The sequence below is a fragment of the Lutra lutra genome, chromosome 7 (assembly GCF_902655055.1).
Source record: "Lutra lutra chromosome 7, mLutLut1.2, whole genome shotgun sequence".
In the NCBI taxonomy this organism is placed as follows: Eukaryota; Metazoa; Chordata; class Mammalia; order Carnivora; family Mustelidae; genus Lutra; species Lutra lutra.
Window position 1 is genome coordinate 119,990,616 of NC_062284.1, and position 21,078 is coordinate 120,011,693.

A 21,078-nucleotide genomic window follows, 5' to 3' on the forward strand; every position below is an offset into this window, starting at 1 on the left:
ACTCAAAAACCTTGGCTTTGGGGCTTAAGAATGCTTAGTGGATTAATGGCTAAAATTTTGAGCTATGAATTTGGGCGTTGACCTCCATTCCTTGGTAGTGGACTTTTAGTAATGATTCTCTGCCATTGGTGGAAGGGGGTGGTAGTGACCTTGAGGCCATTAAAAATGGGTGGAAGGTTTTTTGTTATTTGCAGCTTTATTCTTTGAAAAAAAAAAAATGCCTCCATCTTTTCTCATTTGTTTGCATAATTAGAAGAGCTAAACAAATTTGTTAAAGCACTCCTCATCTCATGTTGAATTATAGGTACAGTGCATTCTATTGAATTCTATATAGCTATTAAAAACTTTGCTGTGGGGATGCCTGAATGGCTCACTTGGTTATGCACCTGACTCTTGATTTCCGCTCAGGTCATGATCTCAGCGTTGTGAGATCAGATGCCCTATTGGGCATAGAGCCTGCTTAAGAGTCTCTCTCTCCCTTGACTACCCCCCCCCACCCCAACTATCACGCCCTCTCTCTTAAAAACAAAAGCAAATTTTGATGTAAATCCGTGTGCGTTTACAAGCATATGTATTTATGAAATTCTTCTCTCGCTTAGGGAATGGTAGGACCTTTTCAGTTGCCCAATCCAGAAACCATTAATTCTCTTATCTAGTTAATTACAGAGTTCTGGATGATCTACTTCCCAAGTAGCTTTTAAATTAATCTGCTTCAGGGGCGCCTGGGTGGCTCAGTGGGTTAAAGCCTCTGCCTTCAACTCAGGTCATGATCCCAGGGTCCTGGGATCGAGCCCCTCATCGGGCTCTCTGCTCAGCGGGGAGCCTGCTTCCTCCTCTCTTTCTGCCTGCGCCTCTGCCTACTTGTGATCTCTGTCTGACAAATAAATAAATAAAATCTTTAAAAACATAAAAACATAAAATAAATTAATCTGCTTCCTCCCATTTTCAACATTGTACTCTTGTATAGACTTCTGCCATCTCCTAACTGGATTGGTGGATAGCATCGCAGCTAGTTTCTTTAACTCCTGTTTTGCGTCCCTCAAGACTTTTTACTCTACAGTTAATAGCGATGCCTTTTAAAACAAATTTGTTTGCATCCCTCCTCTTTCTAAAATATGGTAAAAGCTTGACACTCTCCCTAGTTTGAATTTCATAATCCTTAACGTAGCCAGTAGTGCCTATCTCCCTGCCTGTTTCTTTCTGCCTTACTCTTTTCCTCTCAACTGTGTAAAACATCTTTTGCTTCTTCAGATACATCATGTTCTCTTGAGCCTCTGAGTTTCTCTAGTTGCTGACTTTCTTTCTGGGACAGGTTTTTATAATGAGATAAGCTGATGTTTTTCTTTTGCACTAATTTTTTAATTGTAATAATATATATGTAATACAAAATTTATCATTTTAACCATCTTTCAAAATTCAGTGTCATTGGGGCACCTGGGTGGCTCCGTGGGTTAAAGCCTCTGCCTTAGGCTCAGGTCATGATCTCAGGGAACTGGTATTGAGGCTCTCTGCTCAGCGGGGAGCCTGCTCCTCTCTCTCTCTCTGCCTGCCTCTCTGCCTACTTGTGATCTCTCTGTCAAATAAATAAATAAAATCTTTTAAAAAAAATTCGGTGGCATTAAGTACATTACATTTTTGTGCAACAAGAATTTAAGATGCTTGTAAAACACCTAAGAGTTCTTCTCATATAGCTCCTATGCATTAAAAATAATAATTATTTTTGTTAATTGTACATTTATTTGCCCTTTCAATTATTGTGTGCAAGTAACTGGGCGAATAAGTTCTTATCTCTAATAAGTCATTATTTCAGCAACTGAGTCCAACATTGCTGACAGGACCATTGGAATGGTGATTATAGCTATTAATGCCTTTGTAGTTTAACCACATAAGTTTACCTCACAAAATATTCTTAATTCTAGATTTACCTGGTCATTGTTTCTTCTTGGTTTGCCATACACATTCGCCATATAATGAAGCAGACTTCATAAGTATAGCAGTATTTATGTTATGATTGGAGGAATATAGAATAAATTCAGATCTAACACACTAATTCTCAATTTGGGATACAAGATGATGTGCCAGCACAGAGTCACATAACTTCTAGAACATCTCTCTTCCTTTTGATAAAAAATGTTACCAGTTTTATGTTAAACATATCATGGAGTCAAATGAAAAAATGCAAATATTTTTCAAATTAAAAGATTCATATATGTAAAATTTGACTTGTAGTAGGTGGCATGGTGTTATCCACCCCAAACTCCTCAGAGTCACTCATTCATTCTCATGAGTAGGTAGGAAGACTTAAGTGGAAGAACTTGATAAGCTCAATTAACAAATTTCCTGAGGATAGAATAAGGTTTCCTGAAGAGTATGAGATAGACTTTAGTTATAAAAGCATTTTCATTTTATATTCTATTAGCAGCTAGCCATTTGTCTCTTTCTGACAGTGTCACTACCACATTACATCAGCTACAAAAGGATTAGGAGACTTTTTCCCTAAGTAATCACGCATTTCATTTAAAAACTTTTTTCTACCCACTTATATTTTGTCTGTTCCATTTCTTAGGAATAATTAAGTCCCAAAATTGTTTCCTGGCTTTAAAAAGTAACTTTGTTTATCTCCATTATTTTTCCACATCAAAACTTTTGTCTCTCTGTAGCCCTCCCCTGAAGGAACACTATCAAAACGTGCTCAAGTAGGGCGCCTGGGTGGCTCTGTCAGTTGAACATCCGACTCCTGATTTTGGCTCAGGTCATGATCTTGGGGTTCTGGGATCAAGCCCCTTGTTGGGCTCTGCACTCAGTGGGGAGTTGGCTTGAGATTCTCTCTCTCCCTCTTCCTACCTCCCCCCCACACTCACTTGGGTGTATGCTCTCTCTCAAATATTAAATAAATAAATTAAAAGACATCCTCAAGTATATCCTGTCTTAAATGCTTACCTCAAACCTAAATCCCCTCTAATTATATCACATTTCTACTCTTTCACAGTGAAATCCCCAAAAAACTATGTAATTTACTGTTTTCTTCCAATTACTGACTTAATACCCACAGTGCAGTATAGCTTTTGCCTTCATCTTTACATTGAAAAATTCTTGCTAATAGTACCGTCACCAAAGCCGGCAGCATTTTCCACGTTTCGTCTAGCTTGATTCTCAGCACTATTTAACCTCCTGAACCACTTGCTCCTGCTCAGAGCATTCTCTTCCCAGGCTTTGGATATTTGTTCTCTTTCACTTTTCAGCCTACTTCTGCTTCCATTTTCTTTATAGGCTAATTTATCTTCTGCCTACCAGTAAGTATTGGAGGACCTCAAAGCTCAGACCTGAGCTGTCTGTTCGGTTTTCTCCCTAGGTAATCTCATCCTGCCTCCAGCTTCAGTTACCACTCATAGCCAGATGGTCCCAGATACATAGTTCTGGCCCTGATCTCTCCACTGAACTCCAGTTGTGTATATCCAGTTGTTTAACATCACTTGGATGTCTCAAAGGCATCTGCAGTTCAGCATTTCCAAAACTGTACTTATGATCCTCCCTCCTGGGCTGATCTTCTGTCTGTGGGCCTCATTCTTTTGGGTGGCACAATTGTCCAGGTTCTAGTACCAACCAGAAACCTAGGAATTATGGTTGTTAACTCTCTCTCTAACCCACCATGTCCAATCCATCACATTCTGTTGATTTTACTTGCCTGATTTTCAAAACACTTTAATTGATGTTTGTAAGATTAGAATTATAATATCTTCAACATAGACTATATATTTTATAGTATAATAGTATAGATTATAATATACTCTATATTTTAAATCATTTCACTTTTTTCTGAAGTCTGAATACCCACCATCTGTAATAGCCTTCTAATTAGTCTTTTTTTTTTTTAGATTTTATTTATTTATTTGACAGAGATCACAAGTAGGCAGAGAGGCAGGCAGAGAGAGAGAGGGGGAAGCAGGCTCCCCGCTGAGCAGAGAGCCTGATGCGGGGCTCGATCTCAGGACCCTGAGATCATGACCTGAGCTGAAGGCAGAGGCTTTAACCCACTGAGCCACCCAGGCTTCTGGAGCCTTCTAATTAGTCTTAATCCTACTGTTACGCTACTTCAGTCTATTACTGTCAAATCACACAAGTGACCTAATTGATTCATCCTACCCTAACATAGACTCACAGATTAAGGCCAAAAATCTTAAGATTTGTGAGGCCTTTTATGATTTTCTCTCAGCTTCTCTCATCAGACTCATCCCACACTCTAGCGTCTTTGCTTGTTGTCAGTACAGCTACACTTCATTGACAACAGGCAGAGCTTCAGTACTTTGTGTTGCTACCAGCTCTTTCACTTACATCTCTGCTGGAAGGTGGTCCCTTCACCTCCCAGTTCCTGGCCTCTCCTAAGCTAAATCTCATTAAGTCCTTAGAATGAAATTTAAATTCTACTTCTTTTGGTCTGTCTCCCCTAACTCTCCCAGCTAGGAACTGTCTTCCTGTTCTGTGCTGTAATCAACACTGTGCTTTCACTTCTGTGATGTGTTACAAATTGCTAATATATGAATATTCCCAGGCTTTGGCCTGCCTCCCTCTCTTTCCTAAAGAAACCATAGAATTCACATAGCAGTTTTCCAGAAGACTTGAGAATTTTAAAAAAAAAAATACACTTTCATCAAATAGTCTTCTTTCCTATAAGTTTTTCAGACTTCCTCATGAGAGAAGGTAGTCACAACTCGTAATGTTGATGTAGTAGCATAATACATACTACAAAAGAGCCCATCAGAATTGTGGTATATGTTCACATATGCATGCATACCTGTGTGTGTGTGTTGGTGAACAAGGACTTAAACCACACTTATTTCTCTCATTACTTGGGAGCAATTAAATGTCTAGCAAAAAGGCTATGTATAAAAAAATAGTTCTGAAGAATTTTTAGGGAACATTTAGGTTAACGTTTGTGAACAAGATTAGAATGATAAAATCTTCAGTAAAGAAAGCATAAAAAGTAAAAGCTATCAAATAGTGCCTTAGATGTTTTCTTAAAAAATATTGTTCTTTGTAGATATGGATGGATAGGTGGATGGATAAATATGGAGAAAGGGGAATCAGATGTGTGGACTTTATTAAAATGTGAAGGGGGGGGGTCACTGGGAAAGGTAGAAGTAGCTACACAAGTCTGTGCTTAGGTTGAGAACCTTGTGAGTCACAGGGCTTGAGGCAACAGTGGTATTGACTAGGAAAATTTTTTTTTGAAAAAGGTTTTTCTTCATTTGTCTTGTTTTTATCCCCTTCTATTTAGTTAAGAGGCTGATTTTCATCTCTTTAACACCAGGGTAAAACCCAAATTCCTTGGCAACATGTCACATCTGTCACACATTGTCTATAGTTTCTCTCTTCAACCCCATCAAGTCACTACTTTTCCCACTTAGTCTTATATCCACATTGTAATATCTACCATTCTCCAAATGTGCCTTAAACGTGCACATGTCCATGCTGTGTCTTCTTCCTGGAAAACCTTTCCAAAAGTTTTATTCTTAGCCAAACCCTCAGGTTTTATGTTCAAAATATAGATGTCATTCTTCCTTGGTCCCCTCTTGCTTTTAGTCTGGTCTAAATCCTTTTTCAGTATTTCTTATAGAATTTCCCGCATACCTTTTGAGCAGTCACAACATTTTATCAATTTTAAAGTACAATACTACTTTCTATCCATCTCACAGAAGATGAGCTCATCTTTATATCCCATGTAACTAAAACACAGTTGTTAGTAGGTGTTACTGGAAAAAAAAAATTGAGTTTGATTGCTCTAAATTGTCCACTTAGAAACCTTAAAAATTGAGATATATCCATTTAAACTTCTAAAAAAATTACCTACATCGAACATTTCAGGTGGGTAATGCAAAATTTAAATGGAAAAAATTCTTGGCACTAGGTAGAAATAGGAATTCTTACTTCCTCCTGCCCCTTCTCCTTCACTGCCTCCCTCTTCTCCTCTTCCCCACCAACTCCTGACAACTTTGGAAATTCAGTGGTATTAAATTGTTTATCCATTTGTATGACTTTTATGAATACCTGCATTATTTTGGAAATGCAGTTATAAGTCATCAGTGAAAAAAGTGTTTAACTTGACTGGTTGACATAATCTCTGATTGGGAAGAATTTGTATTAAAAAAGGTCAAAGAGGTTGAAATAAAAATAGTGTGGCTATATAAACATTCAAACGTGTTACTTAAATAATACAAGTCAATTCCTTTTTTCTTTATCTCTTGAATATAATTTTGTACATTTGTCCCATTACAAAAATTTATTTGAAGATCATGTGTTTATAATTAAGCATATTTCATAAACTCAGTTAAAGGAGCTTTATCATAAAAATCTATTGACTGTATCTCCTTTATTTTATGACTCTGGAAATTTAGAATGAATCTTTAAACTACATTAAAGTAATTAACCGAAATTCAGCATTTTCCCTTACTTTCAGCATATGTTGTCCTCATATATTTCTGTCGAAAAAGTAATTTTTCCTGAATTAATATTTGTCTCATGTATATTTACTTTGTGATTTATAAATACTTGTAGCCTCCCAGCCATTTTAGGCACATTTGAAACTGAACTAATTCTGTAATGACTTGATTTCATGTGTTATCATTATTTTTTCTTTACAGAGATATGACCGAAGTTGTACATATTAAAGATAGGAAGGAGGCAATTCATGAGTTAAAATACTCACCAGATGGAACTTACCTTGCTGTTGGGTGTAATGACAGCTCAGTTGATATCTATGGTGTTGCTCAACGTTATAAAAAATTGGGGGAATGTGTTGGATCACTTAGTTTCATCACTCATCTGGACTGGTCCTCAGACAGTAGATATTTACAGACAAATGATGGAAATGGGAAAAGACTTTTTTATAGAACACCAGGTAAAAGTTTCTAATAAATTGTATATAATTTGTAGATTTTTTATTGCCTATTAATTTTAGAATTTGAGTAGAAGCAGAATATAAAATACATTTGATTATAGGAAATTAAAGATCTGAGCTAATATTTCAGGCATTGTGATCTTTTGTATAAGGCTGCCCTATTATATTGAAATCCTTTATATTTTAGTCCTTGATAATTAAAACTTTGCTTGGAGGATCTAAGACAGATCTACTTTATGTCGAATTCCATGCTATGTAAGTAGTATTTGGTAAAGCCCTAGTGTATATTAGAAAGTCAAAATGCCATTTTTATAGGTGGAACTAATTAAATATAATTGCTAAAAATGTCTGATACAAACTGGGGTTTTTCGTGGTTACCTCAAATAAATTTTGCAAATATCCATAATACAGCTAACAAACTAAATTTGGAAAGCAGTTTCCATCAAAGATTTTTTTTAAAGAATAAAAGCAACCATCAAAATATTGTCTCTCAGTACTTCATTTAGTATGATACTTAATGAATTAGTCACTGTTTTACAGCAACTTATTTAATAAGACTAGGTACATAATTAAATTAATATATCTCCCCAACAGTTTTTCATTAATAATCTGTAATGAAAAGTGACTGAATCCTAAATTCCTGTTCTTGAATGTATTACTCCTTGCTCATCCTTCCTTCTTTCTCCTTTTCAGTTTTCTTTTTTTCTCAACTATAGATCTTCTTAGGTTTCTTATTTAATAGCTGATTTGCCACTTTTATATAGCTTTTACTTGTTCTAACTTACCCTATTGTGACTAATCTAGCATGAATTTGATAGGGTTGTTTATTCTCCAGATGAGTAAACCTGCTGCGCTATATCAGAATCCAGTCGGTGTGTGTCTCTGTATAATTTTGGTAGTAGCTTTTTTTTAAATTCCTTGCATTTAACTTTCTTCTTTCCTTACCATATTCCCCTACCTATTCCTAATACTCTCCTTTAACTATACTAGAAAGATACTTAAATTTTGGAGTTTATCATGTTATCAGCATAATTTATCAGATATTTATAATTTATCAGTTTATTTGAGAAAAAATTAAATAACTTCTTAATTAAGACTGATTTCTTTTTAGGAGGAAAAGAAGTGACAAACAAAGAAGAAATAAAAGGTGTTCATTGGGCTTCATGGACATGTGTTTCAGGCCTTGAAGTAAATGGAATTTGGCCCAAGTATTCAGATATCAATGACATAAATTCAGTAGATGGAAATTATATTGGCCAAGTTTTAGTTACAGCTGATGATTATGGAATTATAAAATTATTCCGATATCCTTGTTTGAGAAAAGGTATCTTTTCTTTCAAAATACAAGTTCAGGTCACAGTTTGGAACCTGTTGGTTCGTTGGTTGGTTTTCATATACAGGTGTGTTTTTTGCTTAGATCCTTAACATATATTGTTTTGAAATTTGTATATTTTGTATAACAGAGTAAGAAAAATAAGGGTCTTACTGGTTATTTACTGCACATTTTATGTATCACCTTTTTTTCTTGGATGTCTTCTTAAATGACATTAATCATTCTGTTCATATACTTAGGAATAATTAAATGAAATGCTGTATTAGTTATTTATTTATCCCATGCCTTGTTCCATAAAGTATTTGAGTCCACTTATAACAAGTCCACAAGTACTAAAATAATTACATGAATAGAAAATTAGTGTCAGGAAATTAGTTTTCTAGAAACTAAAAATTAAAAGCAAGGCACAAAGTACTTTTCATCATAGCTACTTTTTTAAACTACTTTTTAAGTTTTTTTAGTTTGTTGAGGGTAGTTGACACACATTTTTATTATTTATTTATTTATTTTTTGGTAAACTTTTCCTACCAATGGGGCTTGAACTCATGACCCGGAGATCAAGAGTTGCATGCTCAACTGAGCAGGCCAGGCACACCCCATCATAGCCTTTTTCTTTTTCTTTTCCTTTTTAAAGCATTTTTTTTTTCCTATTCAGGGAAAGCAATTTTTTCCTGAGATTCAGTTTTCAAAGAATTTTCTCCTATAGTATGGAGCTTTAGATTAGGAGCAGTGAGTGTATTCCTAGAGCATTAACGTGTGTAGCAAGTGTAGTAATGATTTTTTACTTTTGGATGAATGTTTAAAATGCATTTCAGTAAAAGGTGATTATGGGAATATCTGGAATAGTTGTATTTTTTTTTAAGATTTTATTTATTTATTTGACAGAGATCACAAGTAGGCAGAGAGACAGGCGCTGGGGGTGGGGAGCAGGCTCCCCGCCAAGCAGAGAGCCTATCTGCTTGGGGGGCTCTATCCCAGGATCCTGGGATCATGACCTGAGCTGAAGGCAGAGGCTTTAACCCATTGAGCCACCCAGGCACCCCTGGAATAGTTGTATTTAAATAGGTAGTTCATTGATGTTAAACTTAAGGGCCCAATTTTCCCAGAAGTCTATGCTAGCATTTCTATTGTGCCTTTATAATAAAATGATAAATTCCAGATACTGCCAGCTAATACCATGTGGTTGATTCCAGCTTGCAGGGTGTCAGCTTCCTAGGTATATGTGAAATTACATCCATAAGTAATGTTAAGTGTGTTAATAAAGGCTAGTTAAGTCTCTAATAATTAAAATACCCTGTTTATGGATCGCATCCCATAGCCAGGACATGAGAGTCATTAGGCGCAACAGATTTTATTATGACTCAGAATGAGATTTGCTTAGTTAAGGTGTGTGAGATTCAGTAAGGTTAATCATGATGATCTTAATCTTAGACATTGCTTCTACTCAGTGTTTCATATACTGGCTCTATGCAGAAATAAAAATAATTTTCCAAGCATTCTTAATTAAATGAATGGGATTTTATTGATAGTTTTTATGTTCTGTAGTTTATTGGCAGTATTTTTGTTGCACAGTAATTTCATTTTTAAAATGTATAATAATCTGAATTGGAATATTTTACTGAAGTCTCAGAAAAATAAGTCTTGTTCAGTCACTGCTTCAAGAATATAATTTGTTTTCCTTATTTTTCTTTTTGTTAGATAATTGTGAGAAATTTATGGTAAGGGTTTTTATTTCTAGGCATTTGTGAGTTAGCTTGAGACTATGTATAAGTAACTGGGAGAACAGAAGATAGGATAGAACTACTGCATCTTTAAAGAATTAGTAGAAATATTTAAAGATGCCGTGTTTATTGAATTCACATACTTGCATAAAGTTAGCAGTATTTCTAGAAAAATTACCTTTTACATTAGTTATGATGTACATTCTTTCACACATTAAGTTGTATTATTGATCCAACTGGAGTTTGGGAAAAGAGTGTGTTTACTGTAGTAATTCATGTTAGATACTTAAGTAATATCCATTGCATTCTAAGAAGTGCAGCACTTACAAAATGTGGAAGTTAAATAATAGAAGTAGCTTATATTGTAGAATCATTGTTATTCAGACACAAAATGTATGAGATTACCTGAATAAGAATTATCCTCTTCCATATTTAGCCCCCTTGATTCCTAGCCCAAAGCATTACTTCTCCTTTTTCCCCCATTATTATCCTCTTTCTATCTAAGTTATTTTGCTCTCAACAGTAATTTCTGTCAAATAATCGGACTCTTCCCAGGCAGCAGCACATAGGCTTTGGTGGAGGATGGAGAGGTGAAGGCAGGGTTGTTGTAAGCTAATATCTCCATCACTCATACTAGCTGTCAACACTTTCTCTCCACTTGTTGACAAATGAAAATTTATATTTGATAAAAATCTTTCTTTAGATTTGATAAGAAAATTCACTGAAAAAAAAATCAAATAAAAAACATATTTGTGTTGGAGATTTACTCAGGATTTGTTTTCTAAGATTCGTCCATATTGTTGCATGTAGTTCTAGTGTATTCTTCCTGATGTATTGTGAATATATGGTATAACTCATGCATTTATTTTCCTGTGATGGACATTTGGGTCATTTCCAGATTTTTGCTATTAGATGCAAATTTCTCAAAGATGTATACTTAGGAGTGAATTGCTGGGTCACAGAGAATTTGTGAGAAAATGTCGAATTGTTTCCCAAAGTAGTTATACCCTTTTAAAAACCCTGTTGATCCACATCCTTTTCAGTACGTGGCACTGCCACACTTTTTAACTTGTGTACGTCTAATTAGTATAAGTGATGTCACATTTGTCTAACTAATGAGATTGATCATCTTTCCCATTTATTTTTTGGTTTTCTGCATTTCCTCTTCTGTCAAAAATGCCTATTTTTCTGTAGAGTTGTTTTACTTGTTGAAGATTTTTCATATACTCTAGATATAAATTAATTGTAATTTTTATAGTTTACAAATGCCTTTCTCCAGTTTATGGATTATTATAATAATTATTATAATGACTTACTATAATTATTGTATTTTCTTGACCAGTTGTTAATTTCAGTGTAGTCGAATCTATCATTTATCTCTTTTTTTAATGAATAGTTCAGTTTTGTGTATTAAAATATTATTATATTAGGGTCAGAAAGATAGTCTCATATGTTTTATAAAGAAGTATTAAGGTCGGAGTGGCTGGCTAGCTGAATCCCAGGAGCATGTGACTCGATCATGGGTTGCAAGTTCGAGCCCCACATTAAGAATAGAGATTACTTAAAAATAAAAAAATCGGGGCACCTGGGTGGCTCATTGGGTTAAGCCTCTGTCTTCAGCTCAGGTCATGATCCCAGGGTCCTGGGATCAAGCCCCGCATCAGGCTCTCTGCTCAGCAAGGAGCCTGCTTCCCCTTCTCTTCTCTGCCTGCTCTCTGCCTACTTGTGATCGCGCTCTCTGTGTCAAATAAATAAATAAATAAATAAATCTACACTTGATCTTAGCCAAAAGACCAAGAAGTGATAAAAAAATTTTTTTTAAATCTTAAAAAAAAGGATTAAGGCCATTAAAACATAGTTACAAATGGGAAAAAAATCTGTCCTATTGCTACAAGTTTTTGAAGAGATTTAGCTCATATTAATTATGTGTTAAAATATACTTTAAAACAAATTAGAAAATGAGATAATCAAAACAAGTATTTTAGTACATTGCTTTACCCTCACCAAAAATTATCATCCCCTTCTTTAAATTATGAGTTTCTATGACCATTCTAATTTGCTGTGACAAATCTCTCTGAAATACTAGTTCTAATTAATGAGACAATCTTTAGGTCTTAACTCTCCTTTCATCATTTCCTGTCATAGGCCAGAGTTTTCATAGTTAAGGGACTTTGAGAGCTTTTAACCCAAGAGAGGTGAAGTGATGTGCTCAACTCCTGTGCTATTAAGCCATCAAGCTGACACTTAAGCTCTAGTCTTTTTATTTCAACTCTGATATTCTTTACATATCATACTTTTGTCTCCTTTTATAATTAAAAGGGTTGGAGTCATGTTCATGCCCTCTCATTTCCTTCACTACTCTTCTTCCCTCCTCTACAATCTAGTATTCCACCTCAATTGTAGCATAGTAAGGAGAAATGTAATCTTTGTTTTTCTTTTTCTTTCTTTCTCTTCAGGTATTTAATGAATGTTTCCTATGTTTCCTATATACCACGCACCAGAGATACAGAGTAAAAAGTTGCCAACCTGTCCTAAGGAGCTTATAGTTTATTACAAGAAATAATAAGTAAATAGACTGTTACTTTTCAGTGTCATAAATATACTCACACAGGGTAATCACAGGGAATTCTGGAAACATGTAGGGCAATACACGTATTCGTGATGTGTCAGAGTTACTTGATGAAAGATGTGACATTTAGGTTCACTTTTCATATCTGTTTACCATGTTAAATAAGCAGTTCTAGCTATTGGGTATTAATACAGCCCTTTTAATTAGAAATCATTTGTTTCCCTTAGACTTAGACTTAGACTTAGACTTAGAACTTAGACAGTTCTAGCTATTGGGTATTAATACAGCGCTTTTAATTAGAAATCATTTGTTTCCCTTAGACTTATTCTACAACTTCTTTGTTAAGTTGCCTTGGTTCTTTCTTAGAGGGGATTGATCTTTGAAAAGTCACAGAATATAATCTGGAAGGGATTTACAGGATTATTTACACCTCTTTTGCGGTTATTGCCCCATATAGTTAATTTGAATACTGGCTCATATAACTCTTCATGTACCTAGACATGACAATATTAATACATCTTTAAAACTTGGAATTTGATTTCCTGGAATCTCTGGCTTTACCTTTTAAGACTCTCTGGTGGCTAAGAGTACTTAAAAGATCCCATCAAGGAGAGTAATAGCTATAGTCCTCTTGATGGGCAAATAATGCACTCTCATATAGACGAATGAGACTAAATCTACCTTATTAGACTTTCCTAGGTGAACTGTGGCAAGTTACCCTTCTAGAAAGTTACTTCTTTTTAGCTGCATAAAAAAATGGTTCTTAAAATAACAACATTGCTGTTAAGCACCAAATTGTAATTTAGGTAAGTTTCGGTCAAATCTTTTCTGCTTTGCTTAAGATGGCGATCCCTAAATTCATGGCCAGCATGAAAGCTTATCTCCAGATTTTAACTGATGGAGCTTTGCCATCCTGACAGGGCTTCTGTAATTTAAAAATTTTAAAACATTCTCAAAATGAAGCCAAACATTATTGTATCCAGTATACTCTAATAGAGGTGTGTATATGTTGCCAAATACCAGGTTTATCCTAGCAAGATGCAGAGAATGTTTTCTGAACTTAAAACCACAGTATTGGCTCTTGTCATCACACAGATTTTTTTTTTTTTAATTAACCACAAAGTTAGATATTTCCTTTATAGAGAAATTTGGTGTATACCACCTTAACCAAATTATACAACCTCACATCACTAATGATAGAACTGTACCCCTTGAAATGATGTATCCAAAAGGATACAATAGCACATGTGCCAAAAAACACAGGATCTGAATCTAATCATGAAGAAACATTAGACAAACTTATATTGAAGAACATTACACAAAACATACAAATTTAAAGTATTACTATAAGGGACACTTTCTGGGACAACTGGGCGTATTTTATTTTGGTGAATGTGGTGTATTACATTGATTTTTGACTGTTGAACCAATCAGCATTCCTGGCATAAATCCCATTTGGTCCTGTTGTGTATTCCTCTACATGTTGCTGTGTTAGGTTTGAAAGTAGTTTGTTGTTGATGGCTTGTTTGTTTGTTTTTTAAGACTTTATTTATTTATTTGACAGAGATCACAAGCAGGCAGAGAGAGAGGAGGAAGGAGGCTCCCCGCTGAGCAGAGAGCCCGATGTGGGGCTCAATCCCAGGGTCCTGGGATCATGACCTGAGCTGAAGGCAGAGGCTTTAACCCACCGAGCCACCCAGGCACCCCTGTTGATGGCTTAAGTTTTAAAAGGATCCTCTGGTGGCTAGTGCTAGCCCTACTGGGGATGGAGTAGACTGGGTCAATTTCACTTAAGACCTAAGGCCTCAGGCCAAAACATTCAAATTTCATTATATGGAAACAGTTGATGCCTTTGTGGCTGCAGGCTTTTCTCAGAGCAGTAAGAAAATGCCTCACAATCGTAGTGGTTCCTACCAAATTATATTATAAATCAGTAGAGCAAATATTTACATCCCTTGATGTAGACTCATTCATTTGTTTGTTCAACAAACTTTTGAATGAGTATTTTTACCCTTTGATCATAATTAAGATAATGGAGGAAGGTTGTATTGGTTCAGATATAGAAATTGTTGTTTGAAGTGGTATTTTCATGTGTTGGCATTTACTTATCAATTTAAAGGTATATTTTTGTTATAGGGGCCAAGTTTAAAAAATACATTGGCCATTCGGCTCACGTAACTAATGTCAGATGGTCACATGACTATCAGTGGGTTATTTCTATTGGTGGAGCAGATCACTCTGTCTTTCAGTGGAAATTTATTCCTGAAAGAAAACTAAAAGATGCTCTTCACATAGCACCCCAAGGTGAGTAGTACATTCTGCCTAAGGAATTTCTTTGTCAAAAAACTTCAGTAACTGCAAAGTAACACTTTTACTATTAAAGTGTAATCTATCCTTTTAAGTGACAATACAGTGTTTTGTTAGTGGAAATTTTAAAATACTAGGCATATGTGTTTAGAGTCAAATATCAGAGCATGGAATACAAAGTACTTTTGCATGCATTGAAATCTGCCCAACAATGAGTGAAGAAACCATTACATTCTCAAAACAAACATTTAATGTATTCTTGGGGAGATAGGTATCTAGGTGTCCTATATGGTTTTTTGGACAAAGAAAATTTATCTAATGTCAATTCATTTGTTGCATATAGTATTTTCTAGATACTTTTATGTTAATTATAAACCTATAAGGCTTATAAATATATATTTATATACATAAATATATATAATAGTATATAATTATAAACCTATAAGGTTTAGTTACTTATGTTTGTACCAGCTTTTAAGTTTGATATAGCAGTCACTGGGTGCCAGTGAAGGGACTTAAAGTAGCTATTGAATTTGCAGTGAGTGGAGAGGAAGGTAATCTGTGGTACAGTTTACTGACATCTGTGTCACTTGAGATGATTTCATTTGATTGTTTTATGGCTTGTCACCATGTCAGTTGTCACAGTCAGCTCTTAATAATTTTACAGTGCTGTTTTGAAAGTGAATGTTCTTCAAGTAATGTTTCATTTTTAAAAATTGCAGAAAGTCTGGCTGACTCTAATAGTGATGAATCAGATTCAGATCTGTCTGATGTTCCAGAGCTGGATTCTGAAATTGAACAAGAGACCCAGCTTACCTACCGTCGGCAGGTAATTAATATCATCACATAATTTTTTTCTGAAAAAGTCTAGTTTCTTCTTTATCTTTCTCCCTGTTGTTTATTGACTTATTGTTATCTTTCATGGTTTTTAATTTTCCAAGAAATGTTGGTCTTTTTCAGTTTTCCTCCTTTAAGAGTTAAAGTGCACTTGTATAAAATGTCCTTTTATAATAAGGGCTTGATATATCAAATATGCCTGTATTCTATTTGCCTGTGGCTTTTTGTCACAGTACACTCCCATTTATTCTCTTTAAAATATTCTCTTCTGAAGTGTATGAATTTCATGGAACACTAAATACATATTTGTCAGTGTGATACATAGAAAATGTAAATTTGTTATTTCCAAGGAAGGAAATTTCATAAAATACATTTCTGTTTAAGACAAGTGTTAAAACTTTAGTGGTCAGTAGTAACCACAGTGTCTGAAAGTTACAATAGGAATCTGTAAACACCTTTATTAATTTATATTCTAAGAGACATTTTACTTCTGTACATTATTTAAAGGTTTACAAAGAAGATCTACCTCAGCTTAAAGAACAGTACAAGGAGAAACAAAAAAGTGGTACTTCTAAAAGAAGAGAGCGGGCTCCAGGAAATAGTATTCGATTACACTTTGTTCATGGGTATGAAACAACTGTTTTTCATTTATGTGTTTGTATTTTGGTTCACATTTAATAGCTGTATGACTTTGAGCAAATCCTCTGTGCCTCTTTCTCCATCTGTGAAATGAAGGTAACAGTACCTACTTCATAGGGTTCTGATGAGGAATAAATAAGCCAATGTTTGTGGGGACTTAGAATATTGTCCCATACATAATAAGCACTATATGAGTGTTAATAATAGATTTATCTTATGAAAGTTTAGTATTAATATTTATAGACATGTATCTCTTAAAACAAATGAAAATAAGTAAAATGTAACAGATTATCATCTCCCCTAACTAATTATGATTTGGAATTATATTGTGCCCTTTTTTGGGGCCTGCATTTGGCCTTTGTATTTTAATTTTAGTAAAATATGGTTTCTGGATTTTCTTAGAAATATAAGTTTCACATTTCATCCTTGAACAACAGATTCTCCAATTCAACCCTTCCTGTCCCTTCTACCTAGTAATCATTTTCTTACATGACTGATAATGTTTACAGGAATTTAAGAAAGAATTCATTTAGTAAGAATATTTTATTTCCAATGTTAAAGTAGGCAATATTTCCCAGCAGTTACATAATGTCCATTGAATTTCTTTGAAGTGTAAAGAAAGTTTACTTGTTACGAATGGAATTATATTGACCATTTTTAAAATTGTTGTTTGGACATTTTTGGAATATATATTCTCATAGTTCAACAATGCGTATGAAAGCATTCACTTTGAAAATCCTTCTCCCAGGAAGCTCCCCTCTCCTTGCTAGATGGGAGATTGCCTGATTCATGAATCTTTTAATAAAACCAATTAGATCTTCAAAAAAAGAAGGAAAAGAAAGTCTTCCTAGCTCTGCCCTCTCAGGCATCCTTTTCACCCTCCCAGGGCAGTTCTATACCCTTCCATTTATAAAAAAGCACCAATTTTTGTTTCATAGTATACAAATTTAGTAATACACTTATGTAAATAGTAGTATACTGTATATACTTTTCTGTACCTTTATTCATTCAGTATTATAGCTTGGATTTAGCTATTTGTAATCAGAGCAATTCATGAAGGTTTATGGAATTTTAGTTTTTCAGTATCTTGTAAAACTGGAAATAGAATGATCTAAAACGTACCTGCTACTCTGTATAACCCATATGTACCAGATCAAAAGCTACGGTTAGTTTTATATGATATGTTTTCTATTTTCAGTTACAGAGGTTATGACTGTCGAAGTAATCTGTTTTATACTCAGATTGGTGAAATCGTATACCATGTAGCTGCAGTGGGTGTCATTTACAATCGGCAGCAGAACACACAGCGCTTTTACCTGGGTCATGATGATGATATTCTCTGCCTAGCTATTCATCCTTTGAAAGACTATGTGGCAACAGGGCAGGTAGGTTAGACCTTTGTTTGGATTTACATGTGGGTTAGTCCACTTCTTTAAAAAATCTATCTTTCATTTTCTAGGAAATGAAGAATAATGAATTCTTTAGAATGGGATTTTATTTTCATATTACAAATAAAATTTATTCCAACTTTTTTCCTACAGTTTTCCTTTGAGTTTTATTGTTTTGATTATTATTTTTTTTTATTTGGCACTAAGGGCTCTGGCTTGTCTTCTTTCTGTCAGGATATATTTTTTTAATTTGTGAGTAAACATAGAAAACAAAGACTAGAAATCTGATTTCTTTCTTTGAATTTTCTAGAATAAAATTATCTAACAAATGTTCTGTGATACACAGGATGACTTTTTTTATTTTACAACCATGATATTTACCCATTCAGGTTTACCAAAGTACAAAGCAGAAATGTTGAAATAGAAAACACTGAGAAAAGTCTTAACTGATATTTCTCTATATGGATATTCTTAGAGAAGGAGGAAAAGGTGATATTTATAAATATTCTTTCTATATGTAGGCACTTTACTAGTTACTTAGTATATATGATTGACAATTGAGCAACACAGGTTTGAACTCCATGGCTCCACTTACATGTAGATTTTTTTACGTGCTTTAAATTTGTTTTCCTTATGATTTTCTTAACATTTTCTTTTCTCTAGTTTACTTTATCATAATAATACAGTACACAATACCTGTAACTTACAAAATGCATGTTTACTGACTATGTTATCAGTAAAGTTTCTGGTCAACACTTAGGTTATTAATAGTTAAGTGTTTTGAGGGGTGCCTGGGTGGCTCAGTCAATTAAGTATCTACCTTTGGCTCAGGTCATGATCACAGGATCCTGGGATTGAGCCCCTTGTCTTGCTTCTTGCTCAGCAGGGAGTCTGCTTCTCCCTCTGCTCTTCCCCACTGCTTGTTCTCTCCCTCTCAAATAAATAAATAAAATCTTTTTAAAAAATCATTAAGTGTTTTGAGAGTCAAAAGTTAAACATGGATTTTTGACCGTGCAGGGATTGGAACCCCTAACCCCCACGTTGTTCAAAGGTCACCTGTATTTTACAACTCTATTTTACTCTCACCTCACCTTTATGAGTGAACCATTTCCGTTTACAAATGAGGAAATTTAGGTTTGAAGAAATTATTTTCTCAAAGATCTTTCAGCTAATAAATGATAAAGTTTAAAGCTGCATTAGTCTGTCTGGCTTTTTAAACACTGTGTAAATATACCTTCTAGGATATATTGAGGCGGAGCTGGGCAACTTGCATTACTCTTTCCTGAAAGGAGAGAAAACTCTTCCCTTTTTCTTTCTATCTTCCCTCCCTCTGTTTGTGCCTCCCTCTTGCTCTTTTTCCTTGTCTCCCTCCTTTTTCGTCCTTCTTTCTTCCATTTCTTGAAAAACATTCATAGGGCACATGCTGTGTACCAGAAAATGTGCTGGGAATACAAAGATAGATAAGACATGTTCTTGCCATGGTAAGCTTTCGTCTTCTGAAGGAGAAGACATAAATGCAAGGAAAATCATGATACAAGGTTATAGGTATGAAGCAGGGCTTCTTCTTCTTTTTTTTTTTTTTTTAAGAGATTTTGTTTATTTGACAGAGAGATAGAGATTACAAGTAAGCAGACAGAGGGAGGAGAGGGAGAAGCAGGCTCCCCGCCAAGCAAGGAGCCCAACGCGGGGCTCCATCCCAGCACCCCGAGACCACGACCTGAGCCGAAGGCAGAGGCTCAACCCACTGAGCCACCCAAGCACCCCTGGAGCAGGGCTTCTTAACCTTAGCACTACCAACGTCTTGGGCCAGATAATTTTGTTGTTGTTGTTTTAAGGTTTTATTTACTTATTTACTGGTCAGAGAGAGAGAACAAGCAGGGGAAGCAGGCAGAGGGAGAAGCAGTCTCCCCACTGAGCAAGCCCAAGGCGGGTCTCAATCCCTGGACCTGGGGATCATGACCTGAGCAGCTGCTTAACCAACTGAGCCACCCAGGAGTCTCTTGGGCCAGATAATTCTGTGTTGTAAAGATAATTACATTGTTGTATACAATGCAATCCTATATATTATGGTATGTTTAGCAGCATCCCTGGAGTCTACTCGCTGTATGTCAGTAATACCATCCACTCAGTGTGACAACCAAAAATGTCTTTGGTGTCAAATGTTGCCTGGGAGGCAAAAATCGCCCCCTGCTGAGAACCACTAATGTAGAGATATGCATAAATTCCTTTTGCATTGTAACAAAGGACTGATTAATTGTGCCACATAGATCAGGGACACCCTCATGAAGTTGAGGCCATTTGAGCTGAGTACTTTACTTGACAGGGGAGGTAGGAGAAGGTGTTCTAAGTGTGTTATTTGTAAACGTGGGGCAAAAATCCCACAAACACAGCTTATTTAAAGAACTGTGAGTAGCCTAAAGTATTCAAATCTTAGAGGGATGAAGAAGAACTAATTAAAAGGGTTGGTGAGGGCCTCAGGGGCACCATTTAGCCTTATCTGTAGTTTATAGAAAAGTTTCCTCTTAAAGCACAATTATTTACCCATTGTGTTTGGCAAGAAGTTAGAACATTATTCTGGTACTACTCTAAGGAAGGGTGTAGAAAAACTCGTCATTTGCTACCATGAGTCTGGGATTGGGGAGAATTCAGGCCAGATTAAATTAAAAGTCAATATGATCACAGGACATCCTTGGATACCTACTGTGGAGGAGGCAAAACTTTACCCCTAGACCTCCTAGGTTTTCAGCTGCGGCTCTTTTCTTTCTTTTTTTTTTTTTTTATTAAAGATTTTGTTTGTTTATTTATTTGACAGAGATCACAAGTAGGCAGAGAGGCAGGCAGAGAGAGAGGAGGAAGCAGGCTCCCCGCTGAGCAGAGAGCCTGATGCGGGGCTCAATCCCAAGACCCTGGGATCATGACCTGAGCTGAAGGCAGAGGCTTTAACCCACTGAGCCACCCAGGCGCCCCAGCTAGGGCTCTTTAATAAAAACCAAATATGCAAAGAAAAACAAAAAGTATATTAACAGGTATAGTGCATACCACATTGGAGAAATCTACACCCAAGTGACTGAAAATGGTGACTTAGAATTTCAGCATATATAGGACACAGTAGACTGGTGGAGAAATGACAGAACAAAGGAAAGCAGTTTTAGGCTTCCAAGGGCGACACACTGTGGGAAGGTAAGTATATGACAAAATTCCTAGAGTAAGGTTTCTTTGTAGATTCCTCTTACGCTATCTCTGGGCCGAGTCTGTCTCCAGTAAAAGGAGAATTTATATAATCAATGGGTTGTACACCTTAAATTTATGCAATGTTATATGCCAATTATATCTCAATAAAGTTGAAAAAATTGTATATATAATATACCACAACTTCTTTATCCATTCCT

At 35.4% G+C, this 21,078-nt stretch overlaps 1 protein-coding gene across 7 annotated transcripts in view; it reads left to right on the forward strand.

Annotated features, from left to right (window-relative positions):
* The window catches only part of EML5 (EMAP like 5), a 170,212-nt gene that overhangs the window by 63,169 nt on the left and 85,965 nt on the right, over positions 1–21,078 (forward strand). For all 7 annotated transcript variants that reach the window (XR_007128598.1, XM_047736562.1, XM_047736563.1 and 4 more), the window contains 6 exons: positions 6,639–6,895; positions 8,007–8,219; positions 14,655–14,822; positions 15,548–15,654; positions 16,170–16,288; positions 17,500–17,686. Coding sequence is in view for 6 of the 7 variants with exons in the window: in XM_047736562.1 (XP_047592518.1) it covers positions 6,639–6,895; positions 8,007–8,219; positions 14,655–14,822; positions 15,548–15,654; positions 16,170–16,288; positions 17,500–17,686 (1,051 nt within the window). In the remaining variant the exon portion in view is untranslated. The remainder of the gene's footprint in view (positions 1–6,638; positions 6,896–8,006; positions 8,220–14,654; positions 14,823–15,547; positions 15,655–16,169; positions 16,289–17,499; positions 17,687–21,078) is intronic.